This window comes from Oryzias melastigma, linkage group LG12 (assembly GCF_002922805.2).
Source record: "Oryzias melastigma strain HK-1 linkage group LG12, ASM292280v2, whole genome shotgun sequence".
Classification (NCBI taxonomy): Eukaryota; Metazoa; Chordata; class Actinopteri; order Beloniformes; family Adrianichthyidae; genus Oryzias; species Oryzias melastigma.
The window spans coordinates 22,599,661-22,620,149 of NC_050523.1; the positions used below are offsets into that span (position 1 = coordinate 22,599,661).

The window sequence follows — 20,489 nt, forward strand, 5'->3', positions numbered from 1 at the left end:
TAAATTGCCCCTAGGTGTGTCTGAGAGTGAATGTGTGTGTGATTGAGGCCCTGTAACAGACTGGCGACCTGTCCGGGGTGTACCCCGCCTTCGCCCATCAGCAGCCGGGATAGGCTCCGGCACCCCCGCGACCCCGAAAGGGAAGAAGTGGACAAGAAAATGAATGGATGGATGTTGAAGTTCTCACTAAAAAGACAGAAAAATGTGGAGATGACATCTGACCATTTGACTGTATATAAGAACTGGACTGGGTGACCCCTCCCCTCTCGCATTCCAACAGGAAGTACCTGATAGCTCCAAGAAGCTAACATTACAGGGGCAACAAAAAAGGAGAGGATTGGAGCTATCCAGCCGTACAGTTCTGATCCGGATTCCAGCTCAGACGAGGAAAACAAAGACGTTCATGGATCTATTTGTATGACAGTGGATCCATCAGATTGAAGCAGAGCAGGAAACTACGACATTTTTCAAATAGTATATTTGTATCTGCTCCTGATTCACAATCATTGATACTCAGATAGAAATACTCAAAAATTCAATTTGAGATTAATTTTCATTCTTAATTTAACAAAAAAAAAATCCACAAAAACACTACTAAGACTATTTATTGGATTCAAGTATTAGAGCCAGTTTTCAAACAAACAAAATATAATTTGAATAATAACTTCAAAAACTTGAATTTAGGAGAAAAAAGTAACAACTATTAAATGATTTGACATTGAAGGTCAAAAGCTGAATGTATGAATTTTATATCTCTCAAATGTACTTGTTTTAAAGTTGTACATTTATTAATTTAAATATCATAAGTTTACAACTGTAAAAAAAGTAAATTTTCAGGGAAAAAAGTCATAAATTAACCAAAGTGGTGTGTTTATCTGACCCTGCTCAAAGATGAAAGACATGGAGTATTTTGAGAAGCTTTATTTCCAGAAAGGTTTCAAAAGCAAAGAAATTAGGAACCTTTTGGAAACTCAAAATCCCCATCAATGCAAAAGCACTAATAAACTGCAAATCAAACAAAGGAGCTTCCAACATTTGTAACGTTATCAATAAACATTCATCTTATCTCTTTAAATCCAAGACAGTTTGACCAGATTACATTCAGTCATTCTGCTGCTGCACATGACGTTCACTTGCCAGACTGGAGGTTTACTTCAACTGTAATCTCATCATATTTACAAATATTTTCAAAAAACTGTTCCATTCATGATAAATGTTTTAATGTATTTATTATGATCATATTTTTCTGTGGCCCTAATACTTCTGTTTTCAAAATTACCAATCAAATTGCATTTTGAACTGACAGCTCCAAAAGGCATTTTTATTTGAATTATCCTACCAAAAACATGAATCTTAAATATGTTTTTATTTTGCTTTTATAAAATAATTTTATCTAAGAAAAAATAAGGATTGAAATTGTGATATTTTCATACTCAATTCTAAAGTGAAAAAGGTTTTTTCAAATTACATGATTGAATTGTAAACAGAATTCAGAATCAACTATCACTTTGAATTATGGGTAAAAAGACTTCCATAAGGCTTGTTTGTATTTTAGAACAAACCTTTTGAAAAAGTAAACACTTTAAAAACAGAGTTTTTAGTAATTACCTTTATCATCTGCTTACCTTAAAAAAATCATCTTGAAATTTAGAAAATTATTCATTTTTTTCGTATAAAACTTCCTAATTAGGAGAGGTGAGTTCTTCCTGAACCTGAGAAAAACACGCCATTAGGGGAGAGCCTTTCCCTTCGCGGGTGGCTGGTCACAAACAAAAGTGAATAAACTGCCCATGTGCATGTCAAAACTCTCCAAATTTCAACAAATATTTGGGGTTTTGGTGGTGGAGTGATGAAACTGAAAAGATGAAAGGTTATGTGTCGTCATGTTTCTGGCTCAATAAAAAGTATGAAATTTCTACTGGATATGATTTCACCAAAAGCACAGCAGGCTGTGTGCTTACTGCAGGAGAAAACACATTCATGCCTCAGCAGTATAGCTGCAGGAGATGCTGGTAGCCATGGAGATGGTCAGTCAACAAGTAATCACAAAGTGGTACAAGAATAGCAACAGTGTGAAGCAGGGATTGAAGGGACTTCATTACAGCATGGATGATTGGTGGGCTAAAGGGATTAGGAGAATTTGATCCGGATGCTGACCGCAGAAGCATTATGCAGAGCGTCAAAACGTCTGGATCTGTGCCTATTCGGTTGAAAAACTAACATCAACCTTGGATTTAGCAAATCTTTAGCTCGCTTTGGATACTCGATGAGACGTCTCACACCGACAGCACCGGGAGTTTCAGAGATTGTTTAAAAGTTTGGACTCTTTCTGCCAGAACAGATTACATTCTTCCCATGAGGTTTTCCATGAAATCCTTAATATTTGTATTCCTGCTGATTTCACTCACTTTTATGAGAGCAGGCACTCTAGTAAAGAAAGGCCATGATCTCATTCCAGAGGTGCTCAGCAGAGCCCGGACCGGAGACATTTCATACTCGTCAATCACACTGCTTTCATGAAGGATATGTCGGGATGCTGCAGCATACATAACCGGTTATATTTCAGACAAATCGTGCATTTTGTGGTATGAATTTGGCATGGACGTGCCTTTGGATCCTCACTTTCAGAAAAGCATTTTACAAAAAAAAAAAAAAAAAGAGAAAATCCAAAATGGCGGCATTTTTAAAGATGGTGGAAATTGTGACAAAAGCAATCTCAACAGTATGGGCTGCTAATACGCTGTAAAAAGTCTGCTTTAAAAAAAATGCACAAAAATAAGGTAAATATTGCTTAAAATAAGAAAATTATCTGCCAACAGAACAAGAAAATTTGGCTTGTCAAGACTTTTCAAAACAAGTACAAATATTTAACTTTATAGGAACCACAAATATCTTAAAATGTGTATATTTTTACTCATTTCAAGCTTATTTATAATTTCTAAGATTAATTTTCTCAAAATGTTCAAAATGATTCTTTAATTAAGGTTATGTTGACAATTTGCTAACCACTAGGATCTGTTTCTGAAACCAGCCAAAAATCCTAAACCAATATACTTTTCTATTCTTCGAAAAGAATAGTGAACTGTTAGCACTATTTTTTATCTCACTATGATAATTTACTTGGAATTCTTGAATTAAGGCAACACTCCTGCATTGATCTTGGCCACACAAATGTCACAGGCTTGAATGAAGATAATGTTACTATTGAGATTCTAGTTAAAGTGTGTTTTTACTCATAATAGGTAATAAAATCTTAGTGACAAACCTTATAATCTTATTGAGATAATTAAGGACCCAAAATCTTAAAATAAGGGAAATTATCTAGCATAAAACCTACTAAGTGAGAAGAATTATCTCACCATTAAAAAAATAAGAGTTTCTATGCTTGTATTAACATAGATCATCTCACTTAGATTTCACTTTTTGCAGTGTGCAAAAATCTAGTCTTTATACCTGAGGGGTATTTACGGAATACTATAAAATGTATATTATATACATGTTAGATATATATATATATTCAAATCCTGGATTTTCTCATAGCTAACATGCTTTTCTGAAATCATTGTTGAACCTTTACCTTAACAGGTAGGTCGATTGTTTCTTTGACTTTTCCTGCAGTCTGAGAGACACTGCATCTCACCACTGCGTGCTGAAGCCATGCTTCACCCTCCCAAGGCTCACCGCTGGTCCACAACACAATAAAACCGTCCCTGGTCCCTGTGGAGCCTCTGAAGCTTCTCAAACAGCATGATCACAAACATGACACCTCTTTACAGTACAGCAGTCTGGAAGTCCTTGACCCACGTCGTTCTTGTGTTAGACCTGAGATGATTGACTTCCTTGAGTGTCCCACAGGACATGGTCTGTTTTTGATCTTCAGTCAGACATTTTGAGAAAAATGTAGTTTAAAATCTTTTGGAGATAAAAATAACTTCCAACAAAATTGTGTGAAGTTGAGCTCTTTTGAAAACCTTTGTCTCAGTCATCAACAATGTTATCCTTTTTTGACAGTTTGGATGTTTTCTCCTGTATACACTCCTCCCTTGACTCAATCTGTCCATTTTTTACCCCTGTGTATTCCTTTCCAGGTCAAGACCTTTTCTAGCTACTCTTATATGCAATGGGTACAACCTAGACAGGTTGCCAGTCAGACGCAGGGCACAAAATCACTCCCACACAGATTCACACATGCACACCTAGGGACACCAATTAACCCATGAAGCTTGTCTTTGGATTGTGGGAGGAAGCTGGAGTGTCTGGAGAAAACCCACACATGCACAAGGAGAACATGCAAACTCCACACAGAAATGTCCCAGCAGGGATTTGAACCAGAGCCTTCTCTCTGCTCTATCTTCTTTATTCTCTTATGTCTTAAGTAAAAAAATGGCTTTAGTTTAGAGCAGATTTGTTAGAGCGTAGACCCTCCGCAGCTATAATAGTGTCATGTTTGGGCCCAAGGAATGTGCTGAATTATTTTTGTTGAGATGTCAAACTAAATTTAATTGAATTGAACTTTATTCATATCCCAAGGTCATAAATTCATCTGTCATGGCCCCCAAAAAACTTAGGAAATTACATTAAAAAAAAGTGATGCAAATGTCCAGTTAACTTTTGCTTCACTTGCATGGTTAATTGAAATAACAAGTTTTTGCACTCAGTTCCAAACAGATTTTTTAGCCGAGGAGGTTTCACTTAGTGATAAATATGTGAATATTAAAACCAGTATTTACTAAAGACAGTTTGGATGTTTTTTCTCCAGCATTGTCACCATGGTTACCACAGTGCAGCATATTTTACTTTTTCTTAAACTATTTGAAGAACTCTGGACATTCATTCACTTTGAACTGCTGCTGCATCCTTTTCCAAGAAGAGCCATGTAATTATTCCTTACATTTATGGTATGTCTGACAATTTTTAAAGGATTCTCTAACAAACACAACATCCACTTCAAACCTCCTCTGACTCTCAGACAAAAACTGGTTCATTCCAAGGACACAATTATCTCCTACAATCTTGCACAAGAGGTCATATGAACACAGGACCAACATTAATGGACCAGAATCTGTGGTTCACCTCCACCTGAAGGGTACAAACCACTCTTTTAAAAAACAAACAGATCTGTATCATCACAGGAGAGAAAGGACGGTAGAAGGGACGACTGAAACATGCTATTTTTATAAAAAAAAAACAAAAAAAAGATACATCTTTTAAACTGAAACCATAATTTAACCTTCCAGTCTCTTCAAATCCAACCCTGTTTCACTCAGGTCTTTACCACGTGAAGGGGCCAATCAGGCAGTGAAGGGGATTGATTGCCTCATCTCTAACTCCAGCTGAGGACAAAGGACTCCTAACAACTCATCACAACCCTTATGCTGGATTTACACTGGTCTGTGCGTCTCCCTCGCCTCAGTTAGCTTGTCTTCCCTCTGGCTCCCGGATGAGTGGTTTGTCCTGCCACTCCTGTTCAGTACTTGTCAGTCAGGCCCCATGTCCTCTCCTTCTTCACTGAGTTTTTGTAAAATGTGTGTTTTGTGTCATAAAAGACAGTATGTTTTTGAACTTCCAAAATTAAGCTGCCGTTGCCCGTGGCGTAAATGGACATTGGCATTATCTGCTGTGTTAATGTGTGATATTATGTGGGCACCTTCAATATAAAATAACATCATAGATATATATATTAAATAAAACAGAAATGTTTATTTTGAAATCCAGAACTGTTTCCTGTTCCTCCGCTTTTGATCATGAAATTGACACATTCAATTTGAAAATAGAACTCCAGCGTGGGGTTTAAATTGTGTCACGGAGAGACCGATGTCAGACTTAGATGTGATAGAGGCGATGTGAACATTATGATTGATTGTTAATGAACATTCACAGGGCAAACAAAACTCTCCTAAGCTTTATTCATCTTCTTCACTACCATGCTGATCACTGACAAACATAATATTAAAATCAAATCCCCGCTTTTACACTTTGGTCTCTTAAACTGACATGGTAAAGGATGATGACCTTGGAGCTGCTGGGAAAGAGGTCTAGAGGAAGACCAAAGAGGAGGTTCCAGCTGGCATCCTTTCAGATGTATTAGACTGGCACCAGCACCAGATAAAACCCACATAGTACCCATCGCTAAATATGGATCACTTTTTAGACAATATAATGTGTAACCACAGGTCTCCCTGACACTAACTGTGTATTACAGTCTGCTGGCATTATTAGGTTGTCATCCTTCCTGTTTGACTGCAGTGATCCATAATTTTTTATCTTCATCCCACAGAAATCTGTAAAATAAAATGCTTAAACTTTGAGTTTTGTTCAACAGCCCATTCAGTTCTTAATCACTAAATGTCATAAAATATATATTTTTTTGCCTTTTAATTGATCTTTGATTTTATGAAGTCATATTATATTTTGAAGAAACCAAATGCAAACTGAGAACTGAGAGAAGAACAATTCCTGTTTCTCCTCTCTTTTGCTGCCTTCTTAAAAACTGGTGTTTAGAAAATGGAAAGATCGATGAAGCATCCAAGTTTGATTTTTTTATTTTTGTACTTCCTTCTTGGACTATTAAAACTTAAGTAAAAACAAATATAATACAAAAAAAAAAAAAAAAATCTTGTTTTTCTCCATGTAATCTTTAGGGGGCGGGGCTACCGTTGCCAAGGTGACACTTCCGTCAACTGTATGTGTTTCTTCCAGAAAAGATTGACACGGAGACGTATCGACCTTCGCTTCTGCTCGTTTCCTTTCATTTGTGGACATTAGATTGTGGTGATCATGAACGCTGAATCTTCTTCTCCGACGGGGAGAAAACAGGAAGATCTTCAGCGCGGCGGGAGTGAGCAGGTGCGCGAAGTTAGCCTCAAAAATGGAGGCCGACAACAGCAGGTTTTGACGGCTGCACTGACGCAAAATCGCAGAAAACTTCACATGTTTTCTTTACGGCTTTGATAGGGGTTGATACAAAAACTTCATTTTTCTTTTGTTTTGATCTCAAAAAAGGAGTAGCTTTAAAGGTTTTAATCGTTTAGTTTTAGAAAAACTAATCATAGTTCTGCTTTTTTTGGTCAAAATAAACAAAATAGTAAGAAAAAAATACTTTTTGGGGAGATGAAAAACTATTATTTAAAAAAGAATTGCCTAAATTGACCATTTTGAATGTCTGACACTGATAGTTTTGTTTTTATCTAAAACATATGTTTTAAAAAATATCTATGAGTTTTCACTTTAATTCCATCTAATTGTGACTCAATATTTAATGCTAACAAATGTGAGACAGATTTAGTTTACATATCCTGGAAAGCAAATTGTTACGCCCCAATTTGTCTAGGGGTGCGGGGCCTAACATAAAGATAAATTAAATAAGTGTTTAACAAAAAAACAAAAGTCTCCAGAAAAGTATAACAATATTTATTTACATGACGAAATAACCAAAAGTGAAGCAAAAAGGATTCAGGGTGAACCAAGGCCAAAACAACAAACAAAACCCCAACTAACTCAACCCAGGGAGCTTACCTGCAAAAGAAACAGTAAAATAATGACAAACACTAACCTCCCTGGACTAACAGAAACAGGAGAAAACATTTACTAAATAAAATGGCAGTTCACCCCTACAGCTTCACCTAAATCAAATCAAACCAACACTAAACACAGAACACAGAGTGGGACCTAACACAAAACACCAAAGAAACTACAAAGTGCACACAAATCAAAACAGGTGGAGAAGATCACTGCGCTACAGTGGAGACTGTTGCAGCCCAGCTCCCTTCTCATGGTCTGGAGGTCCAAATGGTGGTTTTAAAGGCTCCCCTCCTTCAGGTCCAACCAATGGGGAGCCACGCCTCCAGCACCACACCTGAAACAAATCAACAGAAAAACACACAAACAAAGATCCACAAAACACAAAAAAGTCCCACTCTGACAAAAATTCACCCTACCAAAAAGAAAACAAAACCAAATACGGCCACAGCCGTAACACAAATGAAACAAAAAGTATTCAGATGATGAAAGTCAACTTTATCAGTGGATGTGAAAGTGCCCTCCCCTGCTGTAAGTGTTTGACCCCTCCAGCTGCCACAGACGGTTTTTTTATTTGTGGATGACCATCTGACTTCTGACCCTGCCGCTGAGCATCCTTCTTTTCAAGCTGCTGTGAAGGTGGATGCTTTCAGACTTCCATTAAGTGAAGAAAACAAGATTTTAGAAAACATAAATGACAAAATCTAAATTTTTTTTTTTTTTTTTTTATAGTTTGCCTTGAACCTCTTGACACCTGAATTCATCACCGGCTATGAAATAAATAAATAAAACCCCAAAAACACGTTTTTGCTTTAAAGTAGACGCTAAATGAAGGTAATTTTGAAGCTGAAGTGATGTATTTTTGCATCAATAGGTGTTAAGGAGTTATCAATCGTTTTTTAATCCACGGAATATTTTACCGCCAGTTTATTTGTTTGATTAATCTTCGATTTCAACAATCCTTTTAAACATTCTGTAAAAAATGAGAACAGAAAATATGCAGAAACAAACTTGCAAACATAAAAATGGAAGCAAAGCTATATTTAATTAGTAAGTTTTCTGAAATGAATCTTTAAATTGCTTTTCATTGAATCAGTTTGACCTTTTTCTTTCATTCAGGGAGCTGCTGCTTGCAGCTCAAAGGACTCAAGGTCACGCGCAGAGAAAGGCTCACACAAAGGGATTTTTGCTGTCGACCAAGAGGCCAAAATGGAGACTACCACCACTTCCAAAGCAACCTATGTGGCTGCACAACGTCCAGGAGGAAGAATGCTGGGTATATGTAACATCAAACAAACAACTCTTGAATCTTTTCTTTAGATTCAGATGATTCAGTAAATCCTCTACTTTCTATGTTTTAGGCACCAGAAGAGAGCTTTTGGAAAAACAAATCATCCAAATGATAAGGTAATTATACCTTTAAACACATCTTTAGTGAAGCTTGAACTAATCTTGGAGATGTCTTTGCTGTACTAAACAGCAAAATCCAGGCATGAAAGTCTTGTCCATAACTTGGTCATATCTGGGTTTCTTGGTTCAGTCCAGCAGCATCATGTTATCCTAATGAGGGTCAGTCACTGTAGTGTCAATAGGAATGTGGAAATCCAAAACTCAAAGAAAGACAAACCCTCTGTTTAATTAGTCCTCACCTGTCAGTGTCTCAGTCTGGAAACGTGCTTTCACAACTTCTCCTCGTTCCTCTTGCTTTCTGAACTCATTCCAGTTTTGTTGAACACAGAAGTCAGTGTTTATTATTTAGCTGACAGAGAACAAACCTTCTTTTGTTGGTTATTTATGCAGGTATATGGCGCTTTCATGTTTTCTTATACAGTCCGTAGACTTTACATGTTGACCACCCGGCCTGTTAGGAAATTCACTGACTTACCCTATGTCATTTGTGAACTTGTTTTACTAAAAGCACAAACCTCAAGGGCTTTACTGCATTCTCAGTTTGTGGTTTCCTTCAAGGTCTCAATTTCTACCATCAGACTGCGTTTGCTCATCTGCTAGAATGATGTTGCTTCAATTCCAGAATACATTTTTCAGTAAAGTCAGTAGAGGTCATTCTACTTTGATTTTGCTTTGTGCAAAAATTTCATTTGTCAGTGCCATAGTCCCGTGCACCTGTGAAAGGCGTAGCGGCATCTGAAGAGGCATGCAGGAGCGTCTTGGAGTTCCCATGTGGTTTGTACAGTGACCTTAAGGGACGGCATGAAAACGGAACATACCATTGTCATGTGTGGTAACTGTGTCGTGATATGTTTAAGGATAATGTAAGTTACAATGTACAGGTGATGCTGCCGTGCATCATAGGCCATTAGTAAAGCTTCTTATACAAATAATGCATACACAGGGTGCGCAGGTACATAGAAAACTTGTAGGGTATCCACACAAACAACACTGATTATTTAATTTCCTCATTTATAACATTCAGGCTGCCTGTACGGAGCACAAAACAGGTGCACATTTGTCAACAGCACCAAAGGGCCCTTTGGGCAGTCTGAAGGATTTGGGGAGTAAAATAAATGAAAAATCTGTTTGCGGTGCCTGTGTCTCACCTACTTCCCCCATACTTCCCCTTATGTGTTGTGTAATCCTTTTTGCTATCCTAGGTGTGTCTACATTAAAAGTGGGGTCATCTGGACCCCACAACACAGCGCGCTGAACTTTTTATTTGTCAAGGATACTGAGGACATATACAAAGAAAATTACATTTCTGGATATTTCTACTGTCCCACCCATACATTTCTAATGAACTCCTGTTGCTATGGAGAAACCATGGCCCATAAAACCACAACGCTTTATTTTATTTATTTATTTTTATTTTGGATTAAAACGGCACAATCATAATTAAAAAATAACCTTGAATGATTTGAAAATAGATCAAACCATGATCGGAGTGGCCCTTTAGTGATCTCTTTTATGACCGTGTATGAAGCAGTGCCTACTTTTGATCGACTAACACACTGAGATCCTGCTTTTACAGAGAGGAGATGCAAGCTGAGGTCAACATACCAACACCAGAAACAGAGCTCTGCTCCACAACCCACAGGGACTACACCATCCCTGGATATGAGCCCTCCAGACCAAAAGCTGCACAGGTCTGTCTGCAAAGCTTTCATAGGCACATTCTTAAACACACATATACACAATCAGTATTCAAGAAGTAAAGATGCAAGCCAACATAAACACTGTGGCAAAATTAACCAACTTACTAATACATTCTTAAAAACATGCACATCTTTGATAATATCCTCTTTCATCATGTATATTTTGTCATCTGTCTCTTTCACAGATACATGATTATAAAACTGATGAGGCTATTACATTTTGGAGTGAAAACTACCAGCAGATCCAGGTATGTGAGGTTATATTAAAGTTTTTAATCATAATCAATAGGGAGGCAATGATTCACTTTTTCTGCAATTTGATTCAAACCTCAATTTTTGGGTCCCAGTTTGGTTTCGGTTCAGTACATGATTTTTGTATTACAAAACAACAGCAGAAAAAGTAAAAATTCCAAAAATTCATTTTTAAAGAATTTGCTAATGAGGAAGTAACAATGAAGAGAAACCTTTCAATTGGTTCAAGCCAAGCCTGGTGTATTGTGATATTCACTGTTGAACTGAGGCCAAATCACATGTGAATCATAGGATGATTTGCTGTGGCGACCCCTGAGATGACCAGGGGCTGAAAGGAAGAATAAGAATGCTTGAATGAATTTCAGTGGCCCTCTGATCAGCTCTGTCTCTATTGGCCCTCTCGGAGAGGCTCTTCACGGATCCTTTCCGTTTCAAACACTGCTGCTGGGTGTATTTTTCCCTATATTCCTCTTTGAAAGTAACATACATCTATAAATAAATGTTTGTAAATTACATAAGTGGAGAATATGTTACATATGTTTTGAAAAGACTCACCTGACAGGGTTAGGAGCAGTGGTAATAGGCTATTCAGAGCCACTGATCCATCATCTCCTGCTTACTTAAGATCATTTGCATGCTAAAACAAAAATTTTAGGTCTGTGAAACTGTAACAATCAAACCACAAATGTTTGAAAGTGTGTTATGTGACAGGGCGTGACCCCAGTGCGGACCCAAAAATCCCCATTCAGGAAGTCAGCGCTGTTCAGCACCCCCATCAGCGAACGACTGGATGAAATCGACCTCCCACTTGAAGACTGAGCAGTGCCTCGTATTTTCAGCTTTGTAATTCAACTATTCTTTTCAGAGCACTTGTTGATGTAGTGACCCACCTGATCTTGTGGATGCAGGAGCTGTGGAGTAGGACGGGTTTGACACAGAGGACACAGCTACTCTTCTCTCTTTTCATAGATGTATTGGATTTTTTTTAATGGAAAACTTAGTTGTTAATAAACATCTGTAATGAAAGGTTTCCCTTGATATGATTTCTGTATTTCCATGTAAAATCCAGACCACAAACTGGTCATTTATTTAACAGGCTGATTTCAGACAGATTTCTTTAGAAAACTGCTCTTTCTGCTCATTTAAAAGAAACTGGTCTGCATTTTGAAGGATGTCTATGAGTTTGAGTAACAGAAAATATTCATCTGAAAGGTCCAAGCCAGCAGTGTCAAACGCTAAGTCTGCAGTGTCCAGAACCGACCTACTATGGGGTAATTTACTTTATATTATCTGGAGTTCTTATGTTGCTTAGTAGAGGCGCACTGACTGACTCAGAGTAGACATGACCCAATACTGCCACAGAAAGAGCAGCAGAGCAGCATCTGGGTCTGTCACCACCATGTTGATATGTTACTGGAATTTTACCTGCTGTTGTTTGGACACTGACACTCTCAACGCTTCTAAACGTCTTTGTCAAATTCAAGTTTCTGTTTTAAAAAAAATACTGCTACTTGACCCTCTTGTCTATGGCTTGTTTTTTTATTTATGAGAAAAAAAAAAACATATTTAACCCAGATTTAGGGGATTCAGGGGGTCAATCAGAAAATTTGCCCACCACCCCCTCAGGCACACTTTGGTTTGTTGCCCAGGACTAATAAGATGCATTGATGGTAAAACGTCTAGGTTTTTAATTTATTCAATCAGTGGAATTAGGAACAAACAAGCAACACATAAATTAAGAATATTTATTTCAACAGCAATTTTAGCAGATTTTCTTTTTAACATTTTGATAAATGGTTCATCAATTAGGGCTGCACGGTGGCGCAGTGGTTAGCGCTCTTGCCTCACAGCGAGAAGGCCCGGCTGGGGGATTTGGGACCTTTCTGTGTGGAGTTTGCATGTTCTCCCCGTGCATGCGTGGGTTTTCACCGAGGACTCCGGCTTCCTCCCACCATCCAAAAACATGCTTCATAGGTTCATTGGTGACTCTAAATTGCCCCTAGGTGTGGATGTGGGAGTGAATGTGTGTGTGATTGAGGCCCTGTGACAGACTGGAGACCTGTCCAGGGTGAACCCCGCCTTCGCCTATCAGTAGCCGGGATAGGCTCCGGCACCCCCGCGACTCCGAAAGGGAAAAAGCAGCCAAGAAGATGGATGGATGGTTCATCAATTAGTGCAGGGGTGGCCAAACCTGGTCCTCAAGAACCTCAACCCTGCCTGTGTTCCAGCTCTCCCTGAACTGCTTGATGGTGTTTACCTAAATCAGGTGTGTTCAGTCAATCAGGAGCCAGCTGGTCATGGAGAACTTCGTTCTCTATCTTTGTTCCAATACTCACCTATAGTCATGAGCTCTAGATCGTGATTAAAACAACAAGATCCCGACTACAAGCGGCTGAAAAGAGTTTCCTCTGGAGGGTGGCTGGGTGCTCCCTTAGAGATAGGAGGAGAAGCTCTGTCACCTGGAGAGAGCTTGGAGTAGAGCCGCTTCTCCATATTCAGAGGAGCCAGTTGAGGTGGTTCGGGCATGTGGTCTGGATGCCTCCTGGACGCCTCCCTGGAGAGGTGTTCCGGGCTTGTCCCACTGGGCGGAGGCCCTGGGGAAGATCTGGGACACGATAGAGAGACTGTGTCTCTCTGCTGGTCTGGGAACGCCTCGGGGTCCCCCCAGAGTAACTGGAGGAAGTGGCTGGGGAGAGCGAAGTCCAGTACCCGGTACCAGATGAGCGGAATGAGTTGGATGGATGGACGTTTATTTCTACATGTTTGTGCAGTATGTTAACTGGTCTAGTCCCTTCGAGAAAAGATTAGGCCGTAGAAGAAGACCATGACCTCTAAGGTTAGTTTTAGCTTCGTTGTCAGGAGAGTCAGAAAGGCTCACACAGGCAGCGTAGACGGCCGTGGTGCAGCAGTAGGGCGGTGGACTCCAAGATTAGGGGTTTGATTCCCGCCTTGCCCGTCCATGTGTAGAAGTGTCCTTGGGCAAGACACTGAACCCCATATTGCTTCTGGTGGGAGGTTGGTGCCAGTGCTCGGCAGCGGAGCCATCACATGTGTGAATGTGTGTGTGAATGGGTCTGTGACTGTGAAGTGCTTTGGGCCTTCAAGGAAGGCAGAAAAGCACTCTACAAGTATTCACCATTTACTTATGTGACAGCAACATACTTTTACAGAAGCAAAACTTAAACTTACAGCTATAAAACTTTTTCTGCATGTTCCAAACCTCCCTCAGTCAGTGCAGGTATCTGACAAACACCTTTGATATGATAATATCTGCTGCTTTTCTTCTCTGTTAACTAGGGTGCAGGCTCCGACTGGGTCTGCTAAGATAAAATCCCGTTCCTTCAATTAGTTTCTGGTGTTCCTCCGCAGAACAAGGCTTTACAGTTTGTTTTTCTGCAGGCTTTTTGTAGTTTTTAATTATGACTATCAGTCATCAACGAAAAGATAATGGAAAGATACTTCATTATTCTCTGAGAACTAACTAGAAAATTATCTTTAAAGTCTATTTCCTCACATCCGTGCACTCACAGGAGCGAGACTCTCTTCACCGCATGGGCTACAGGCTCATTTGTGTTCTGTCAATCACCACACAATTCCAGATGTACTGATCCTCTCTGAGCCGTCAGCTGGGATTACTTGGCGGTAGCTATGGCGACAAATAATTTCAGCTCCTATTTATGCAGCAGATCCTCTCCAAACATTTCATTATCTCACAGGATGATACAGGAAAACCAATTTGCTTGTGAAACTACGGGTCTCTGGAGCAAACTCCAGCATTCCAAATGACAGTTAAAAAGTTTTGCATCACGGTGTTGCATGTGTCTGCAGGTCTAGAGTATTTGGAGGGGAGCTACGTTACCTACGATACATGGCAATACACGACCCTGGAGGGGTTGATCAGGTCCCAGCTTGTGTTCAGGTACCCATCCATGGTTGCCCCCCTCTTAATCCACAGCCAAATACTTCTACCACCTCAGTGACCTCCTGAATGGCCCTTTACCTGCTGGCCCCAGTGATGCTCAGCATGATGTATGCTCAGCAAAGTAACTGGTCTATGAACCCCCTGCATCCCACCTTGCTCGTAAATTGATGTTTCGGCACTCCTCTACTAAATCAGCACACTTTGCCCTCTTCCTGTCATTCGCCGTTCAATTCCAGAAGAACTATCTGCTTGGAGACTTCTGAGATGAGCAACATATCTGGCCTCAGGATTGTAGTGGTGATGGTTTCTGGAAATATAATTTGCTTTTCAAGGTGAACTATTAGCTCCCAGTCTTGTGTTGTTATTACCACACCTCTGACTCTGGCAGCTAGCGGTGGCGTTTCCCCAGCCCGGACTAAGGCGCTGGTGTTCTTAGCTGAGCGGAGTGGCCTACAATGGTTAATGCCACTTATGGTGTTGGCTATTGCCTTCAGGACTTGATCATGGCGCCAGCGGTAGTGTCTCTTGTCCAGGTACTTCGGACAGCTTGCTGAGGATGTGCTCCCCCTCTTCAGGTACAGTTTGTAGACCGGTGACTCCACCCTTCCCCAAGAACAAGTTGTAGGGGCTTGGTAGGACGTCATAGACCAACAGTATCCGGAAACGTATACGATGTGGCTCAGATTTCCACAACTCCACCCTTCACACCTTGTGTTCCACTGAATGCTCCCATCTTATCCACGCTCCCTGCTGAGGCGTTCTGACCACCCTACTGGCTCTCCCTCTTCTATTATTGCCTGCACCTCTATCTGTAGCAGTGATCCCCTGTCCTTCACTTGCACCTCCTCCTGGGTGTATCATCTTAAAACTAAATATATTCAAAAATATCAAATATATAACATGGTTACCACATAAGGATGTCTCAGAGAGGCGGACTCTCCCCGGTAAAGAAGAGCAGTTGCGTTCCAACGTATGAAAGAAAGAGCAATAACACAATATTTAAAAAAAATGCTCTTAAATGTCAAACTGCAATCTTTAATATAATAGATCATCATCAGACAATTTAGAGAAATTGGAGAAATCGCTTTGTAGAACTTAATCCTAGACAGAATCTCAGGACCTCCATGTCCACACGATGGACCTGCTGCACTGTGGTAACCATGGTAATCACGCTTTTCACCAAAACTTCTAATTCCTGCAATTGCATCACCCTATAAAGACCCACTCTGATGAAAATGGTCGTTTTAACATGTTCTTGTAGCATTTGTTTGATGATGGAGGACACAGATAAAGAAAATGAAGATTAAAACAACATTACTTCTTTATTCAAATTGTGACTCATGAGCAGAAAACAAACTATGTTTGAAAAAGATCTTATTTGAGACATAAACAAGAGGCTCGGTGAGCCACAAGTAACATGGTTTCTCTACCGTTTGGTTGATCAAGGTGTCAAAGGGTTAAAAATTAGTTTTTATTCCATTTAAATGAAAAGGCTGTTACTTTTCCAGACTTTGGTTGTATGTTCCTTTTTTTTTTTTTTTTAATAATCAATTTCAAGACAGTTTCCAGGCTCTGATCCAGACACAGCCGTTTAGAAAGCAGCTAAATTAATTTTTTTTTAGATGCTTCCACTTTGTATCACCTGAGTGGGCGTGTCTCTTAGAGGTCACAACAGCAGTTAATGATCTGTGAATTCCATGTTTGTCTTCAATTGTTGGAAAATTCTTCCACTAAAGAAAACTTAAAGACAGATCTTTTGAAGACTTCTCTGTAGAATTCAGATGTATTAAACCATGAGGAAAGATTGGAATATAAACCCGTTAGCTGTTCTGAAGCTTAACGGGAGTCTTTAACAGGAAAATTAATTAACAGGTTGCAGGTGAACTTTAATCCAGATTCCCAAAAGGTTTCTGAACCTAATGCATCAATGCGAAGAACATTTTCCTTTTCTGCGGTGACAGCTCATGCTTTATAAATACTTTCTGTCCTGAAATGGCATGAAAACACCTGCAGGAGCGTAGTTGGGGGAAAGTGGTCCAGATCTGCTCTGGATCTCTATGGAGCTAAATTGGGGCCAATATTATTTGAAACCCAAATAAAACAAATTGAAAAAAATATTAATGTTTGGCCCAAAAAAATGTAAAATATCTGAAACTTTTTGTCATTCGAAAATAAACATAATTATTTCCAGCTTTAAGTGCTCTGTTTTTTAGGTTTAAAACTCTAAATTCCAATTCCAAAAACTTTTCTCAAAAATATTTTTTCAGTTTCAATTTTTTTTCCCAATTTCAACTCTTTCTAGAAAACCTTTGGCCACAACGGGGCCACAAGTTTTGAAACTGAAATTTTTAGATTCGGAAAAAAAAAGAAAAGTGAAAAAAAGTTTTGTAATTGAATTTTTGAGTTTTGAAACCTAAAAAACAGAAAATAATTACGTTTGTTTTATAATAGTAAAAAGTTTCGGACATTTTATATTTTTTAGGCCAAATACCAATATTTGTTTTTGTATGTTTTATTTGGGTTTCAGATAATATTGGCCCCAATTTAGTTCCATAGTTCTGCAAATGTTGTGCTTGTAGGAAAAGGACTTCCACCTCATCAGGGCTGGCTCAGAAAAAGAACTCCGTAAATGTAAAAGGAGTGTCTTACTCCATTTATTCAACAAAATATTTTACAGTGGGATATACATATATATATACTGTGTGTGTATGTACTGTCTGTATAGAGTGTTTTGCTCAAGTTACATAGTTAATGAACCGCTGCAGTGACAGTGATTGCATTTCTGTGCCATCAAACTTTAATGGATCTTTCCAGGAAATACTAATAAATCATCAACTTTCAAACAAATACCAATTTAACGTAGAAAGCACAAAAATAGGATTTTCTCCATGAAAAACAGCCACTTTTACCACATCAAAAATCTTCATATAAAAGCACTCGTCCTTAATTGTCTTTCAGTGACAGCCAGCAGGTAATAAATATACCTGGAGCTCCCTCAGCTTTTGTGGAAGGCTGCTGTTTGCCTTTCCTTTGCGGGAAATCACTGTTATGGACTTATTCTAGAACAAATAAAGTCATGGCTCGGCCGGTAGAGCGGGCGGCTCAGATAACGTACACATCAGTCTTCTCCCCAAGAAGCCAATATGTTCTCATTTTACCTTTGCCCTGCAAAACACAAAAAGGAGAAATCAATATCTTCATCGATGCAGGAGGACGGATATCCCTGGTTACAGCGCCCTTTGTTCGCCAGTGAGCGATATGTTCCCACTTTAGGTGACACATCCTTCACTTTTCGCAATCTGACGATGAAGCTCTGAGTTTTCAAAAACTTTGTGGTGTTTGAATAGAAATATTCTGCTGCTTTTCCACATGTTTTTGCCTTCAGAAGCTGTCTGTGCTTTGTAGCTCTAAGTTCGTAGGAAATATGTGATATTTGGGGCTTTTTTTCCCAAAAGTTTTTCTTTATTTGCCTTTTCACTGACTCAGAGGCTTTGTTGAAGAGTGCCTGCCCTAAGACTGGAAGATTGTGAGTTCAACTCCACAGCTGAGTCACTAAAAGACTAGAAATGGGACCCACACTGCAAAAACAGGCCATGAAAAATAAGTAGAAGTTCTCACATTTTGAAAAATTGTTTTTAAATAAGAAAAAAGTAAAATAAAGGAAAAACAAAACAAATCTGCCAATGGGGTTTGAAAAACAGTCTTACCAACAATTCTTATTTTAAGAAAAAACTTCCAGTGACTAAGACATGTTTTCGACTATTTTATTGTTGAAAAGCGTTCCTGATAAGATTATTTTCCCTGCAAAAAAATAAAAAATATGCAAGATTCTTTTATTTTCCTAAGATTCTGGTTTGGTATATTTCATAAGCTTCCCTGCTTGACTCTCAGACGTAAAGGGTTGGATTTGGGGGGGTTGAACTACCAAATGTTTGCTATATGTGCAGCTCTCTGTTTCCTCAGAGCGGGGGTGTCAAACTCAATCACCAAAATCCAAAACACACCATACTGGGCCTAACACAATTTACTGCATTGACATGATCCTATGATGTAGGTTGTCTTATTTTGAAAGGAAGTCATGCAAAGTTCTGTCAAAAGTTATAAACTATTTCATATTTTTTAAGCTATTTTCTCTTCATGTTTATATTTTATTTATGTAAAAATAGTTTATTTAAATGTATCATGTCAGCAGCAAAACAAATAAACATAAATCAGAATCGTATTTTTCCAAAGGTTGAGTGAAGACTTTGTGGCTCCTACTGTTAACAAATAAACCTGAAATATTCTTTAAGTGTTGAAGGTTGCAGACTCCTGGTTTACTGTTTCCACTTTTTCTCTGCTGCCTCATCAAACTTCAGCAGCTTCTATCCATCCTTTTTCAGAACCTGAATCTCTTTTAGGGTTTGGGGTTGTTGGAGCCAACCAAGTCAAAGGTTAATTGACGTCTAAATTCTACCTTAGATGTGAGTGTGTGTAGCGTTGTGATGGACTGACGAACTGTTCACGGTGTGGGGATAGGCTCCAGTAACCCCTGACCAGGACGAAGCCGGTTTAGAATATGGATTGATGTTACTTTTCTGATCATTTTTCTACTTTTAAAGACTGAATTTGCTCAATGTAAACTGTAAATTTACTTTTTGTATTTAAGTGAGGTCTAGAGTCTCACCTTCATTTCTACGTCCCCTCGTAACTGAAGGTTAAAGTAACAAAACTCATCCAGCACTTCTTTGGTGGCTGAAGATACATGGATCTTTAAGGCTGAAAAACAAATGTAAATGTGAGAAAAAAAAAAACATGGAGACATTCTTTTTATATACTTTTTACACAGGGAGCTAAATTCTCAACAGAAAACATCAATTTATGGAAAAGAAACCAGACATCGTCTCTGGTGCTTTGAGCACTCACCTTCTCCGTTTGACTCCATCCGGGAGGCTGTGTTGACAGTGTCTCCAAACAGACAGTATCTGGGCATTTTCAGACCAACCACACCGGCGCACACCGGACCTAGAAAACACACATTTCCATCGCAGTCACTACCGAGTTTAGCCATAGTCACGGAGCAAAGGAGCGTTTGTGCACGGCCGCATCAATGGAAGAGTTGCATGGACCCACTTCACTCAGCTCTCTGGTCCTTTTGGAGCTTTGCTCTGAAGACAGAAAATTCTTCATTTTAGCCGTCAACACTCATGAGCTGAATATGAAGAACTTATTGGGTTTAATCTTTATTAAGCAATTTGCTCCTAATTTTTGTTTTGGAATGTTGACTCACCTAATTACAAATACCGTATTTTTCAGACTGTAAGTTGCAGAAGCCCAAAAAATGCATAAAAAAGAAGAAAAAACATGTACTTGTACTGGAGTAAAAGTCGGACTTTTGAGAGAAACGTATTCAACAACACTGACAAACATTTCATCTTAAAAAGGCAAATCATAACAGTATAGAAAACAATACTCGACTGATATATGGTTCCCTACCAAAACATGTTTATGCTTATTTAGATTCATGAAAAATATAGGGCTGAGTATCAATTATAATTTCAAGAAACGATTCGATTCAGATTTTTTTTTCTATTATTTCAATTCTTCAATTCAAGTCGATTTTTTTGTTTACACATTTAGACATATTTGTTTAGAAATACATTAATAATCTACTATATGATTTGAATATATTTATATTAATCTGATCC

General features: G+C 38.8%; 2 protein-coding genes across 3 annotated transcripts in view; one reads left to right on the top strand and one right to left on the bottom strand.

The window, feature by feature from the left end:
• The first annotated feature begins 6,428 nt into the window (after positions 1 to 6,428).
• On the top strand, positions 6,429 to 11,916 carry spag8 (sperm associated antigen 8). Of its 2 annotated transcripts, none has more exons than XM_024298686.2 (6): positions 6,429 to 6,846; positions 8,638 to 8,794; positions 8,880 to 8,925; positions 10,505 to 10,619; positions 10,814 to 10,876; positions 11,577 to 11,916. In XM_024298686.2, exons 1-6 carry the CDS (start codon positions 6,778 to 6,780, stop codon positions 11,586 to 11,588), a joined length of 462 nt encoding a protein of 153 aa, XP_024154454.1. In that variant the 5' UTR covers positions 6,429 to 6,777; the 3' UTR covers positions 11,589 to 11,916. The 2 variants fall into 2 exon arrangements, with proteins under 2 accessions (XP_024154454.1, XP_024154452.1); XM_024298684.2 differs by having other exon boundaries at positions 6,446 to 6,846; positions 11,592 to 11,916.
• Positions 11,917 to 17,428: 5,512 nt separating this feature from the next.
• LOC112163198 (atrial natriuretic peptide receptor 2) overlaps positions 17,429 to 20,489 on the bottom strand; it is a 96,049-nt gene continuing 92,988 nt past the window's right edge. The window contains exons 20-22 of the mRNA XM_024299466.1: positions 19,708 to 19,806; positions 19,469 to 19,560; positions 17,429 to 17,967 (exon numbers count right to left, since the gene is read on the bottom strand). Coding sequence (XP_024155234.1) covers positions 17,905 to 17,967; positions 19,469 to 19,560; positions 19,708 to 19,806 — 254 coding nt within the window. The 3' untranslated portion in view covers positions 17,429 to 17,904. The remainder of the gene's footprint in view (positions 17,968 to 19,468; positions 19,561 to 19,707; positions 19,807 to 20,489) is intronic.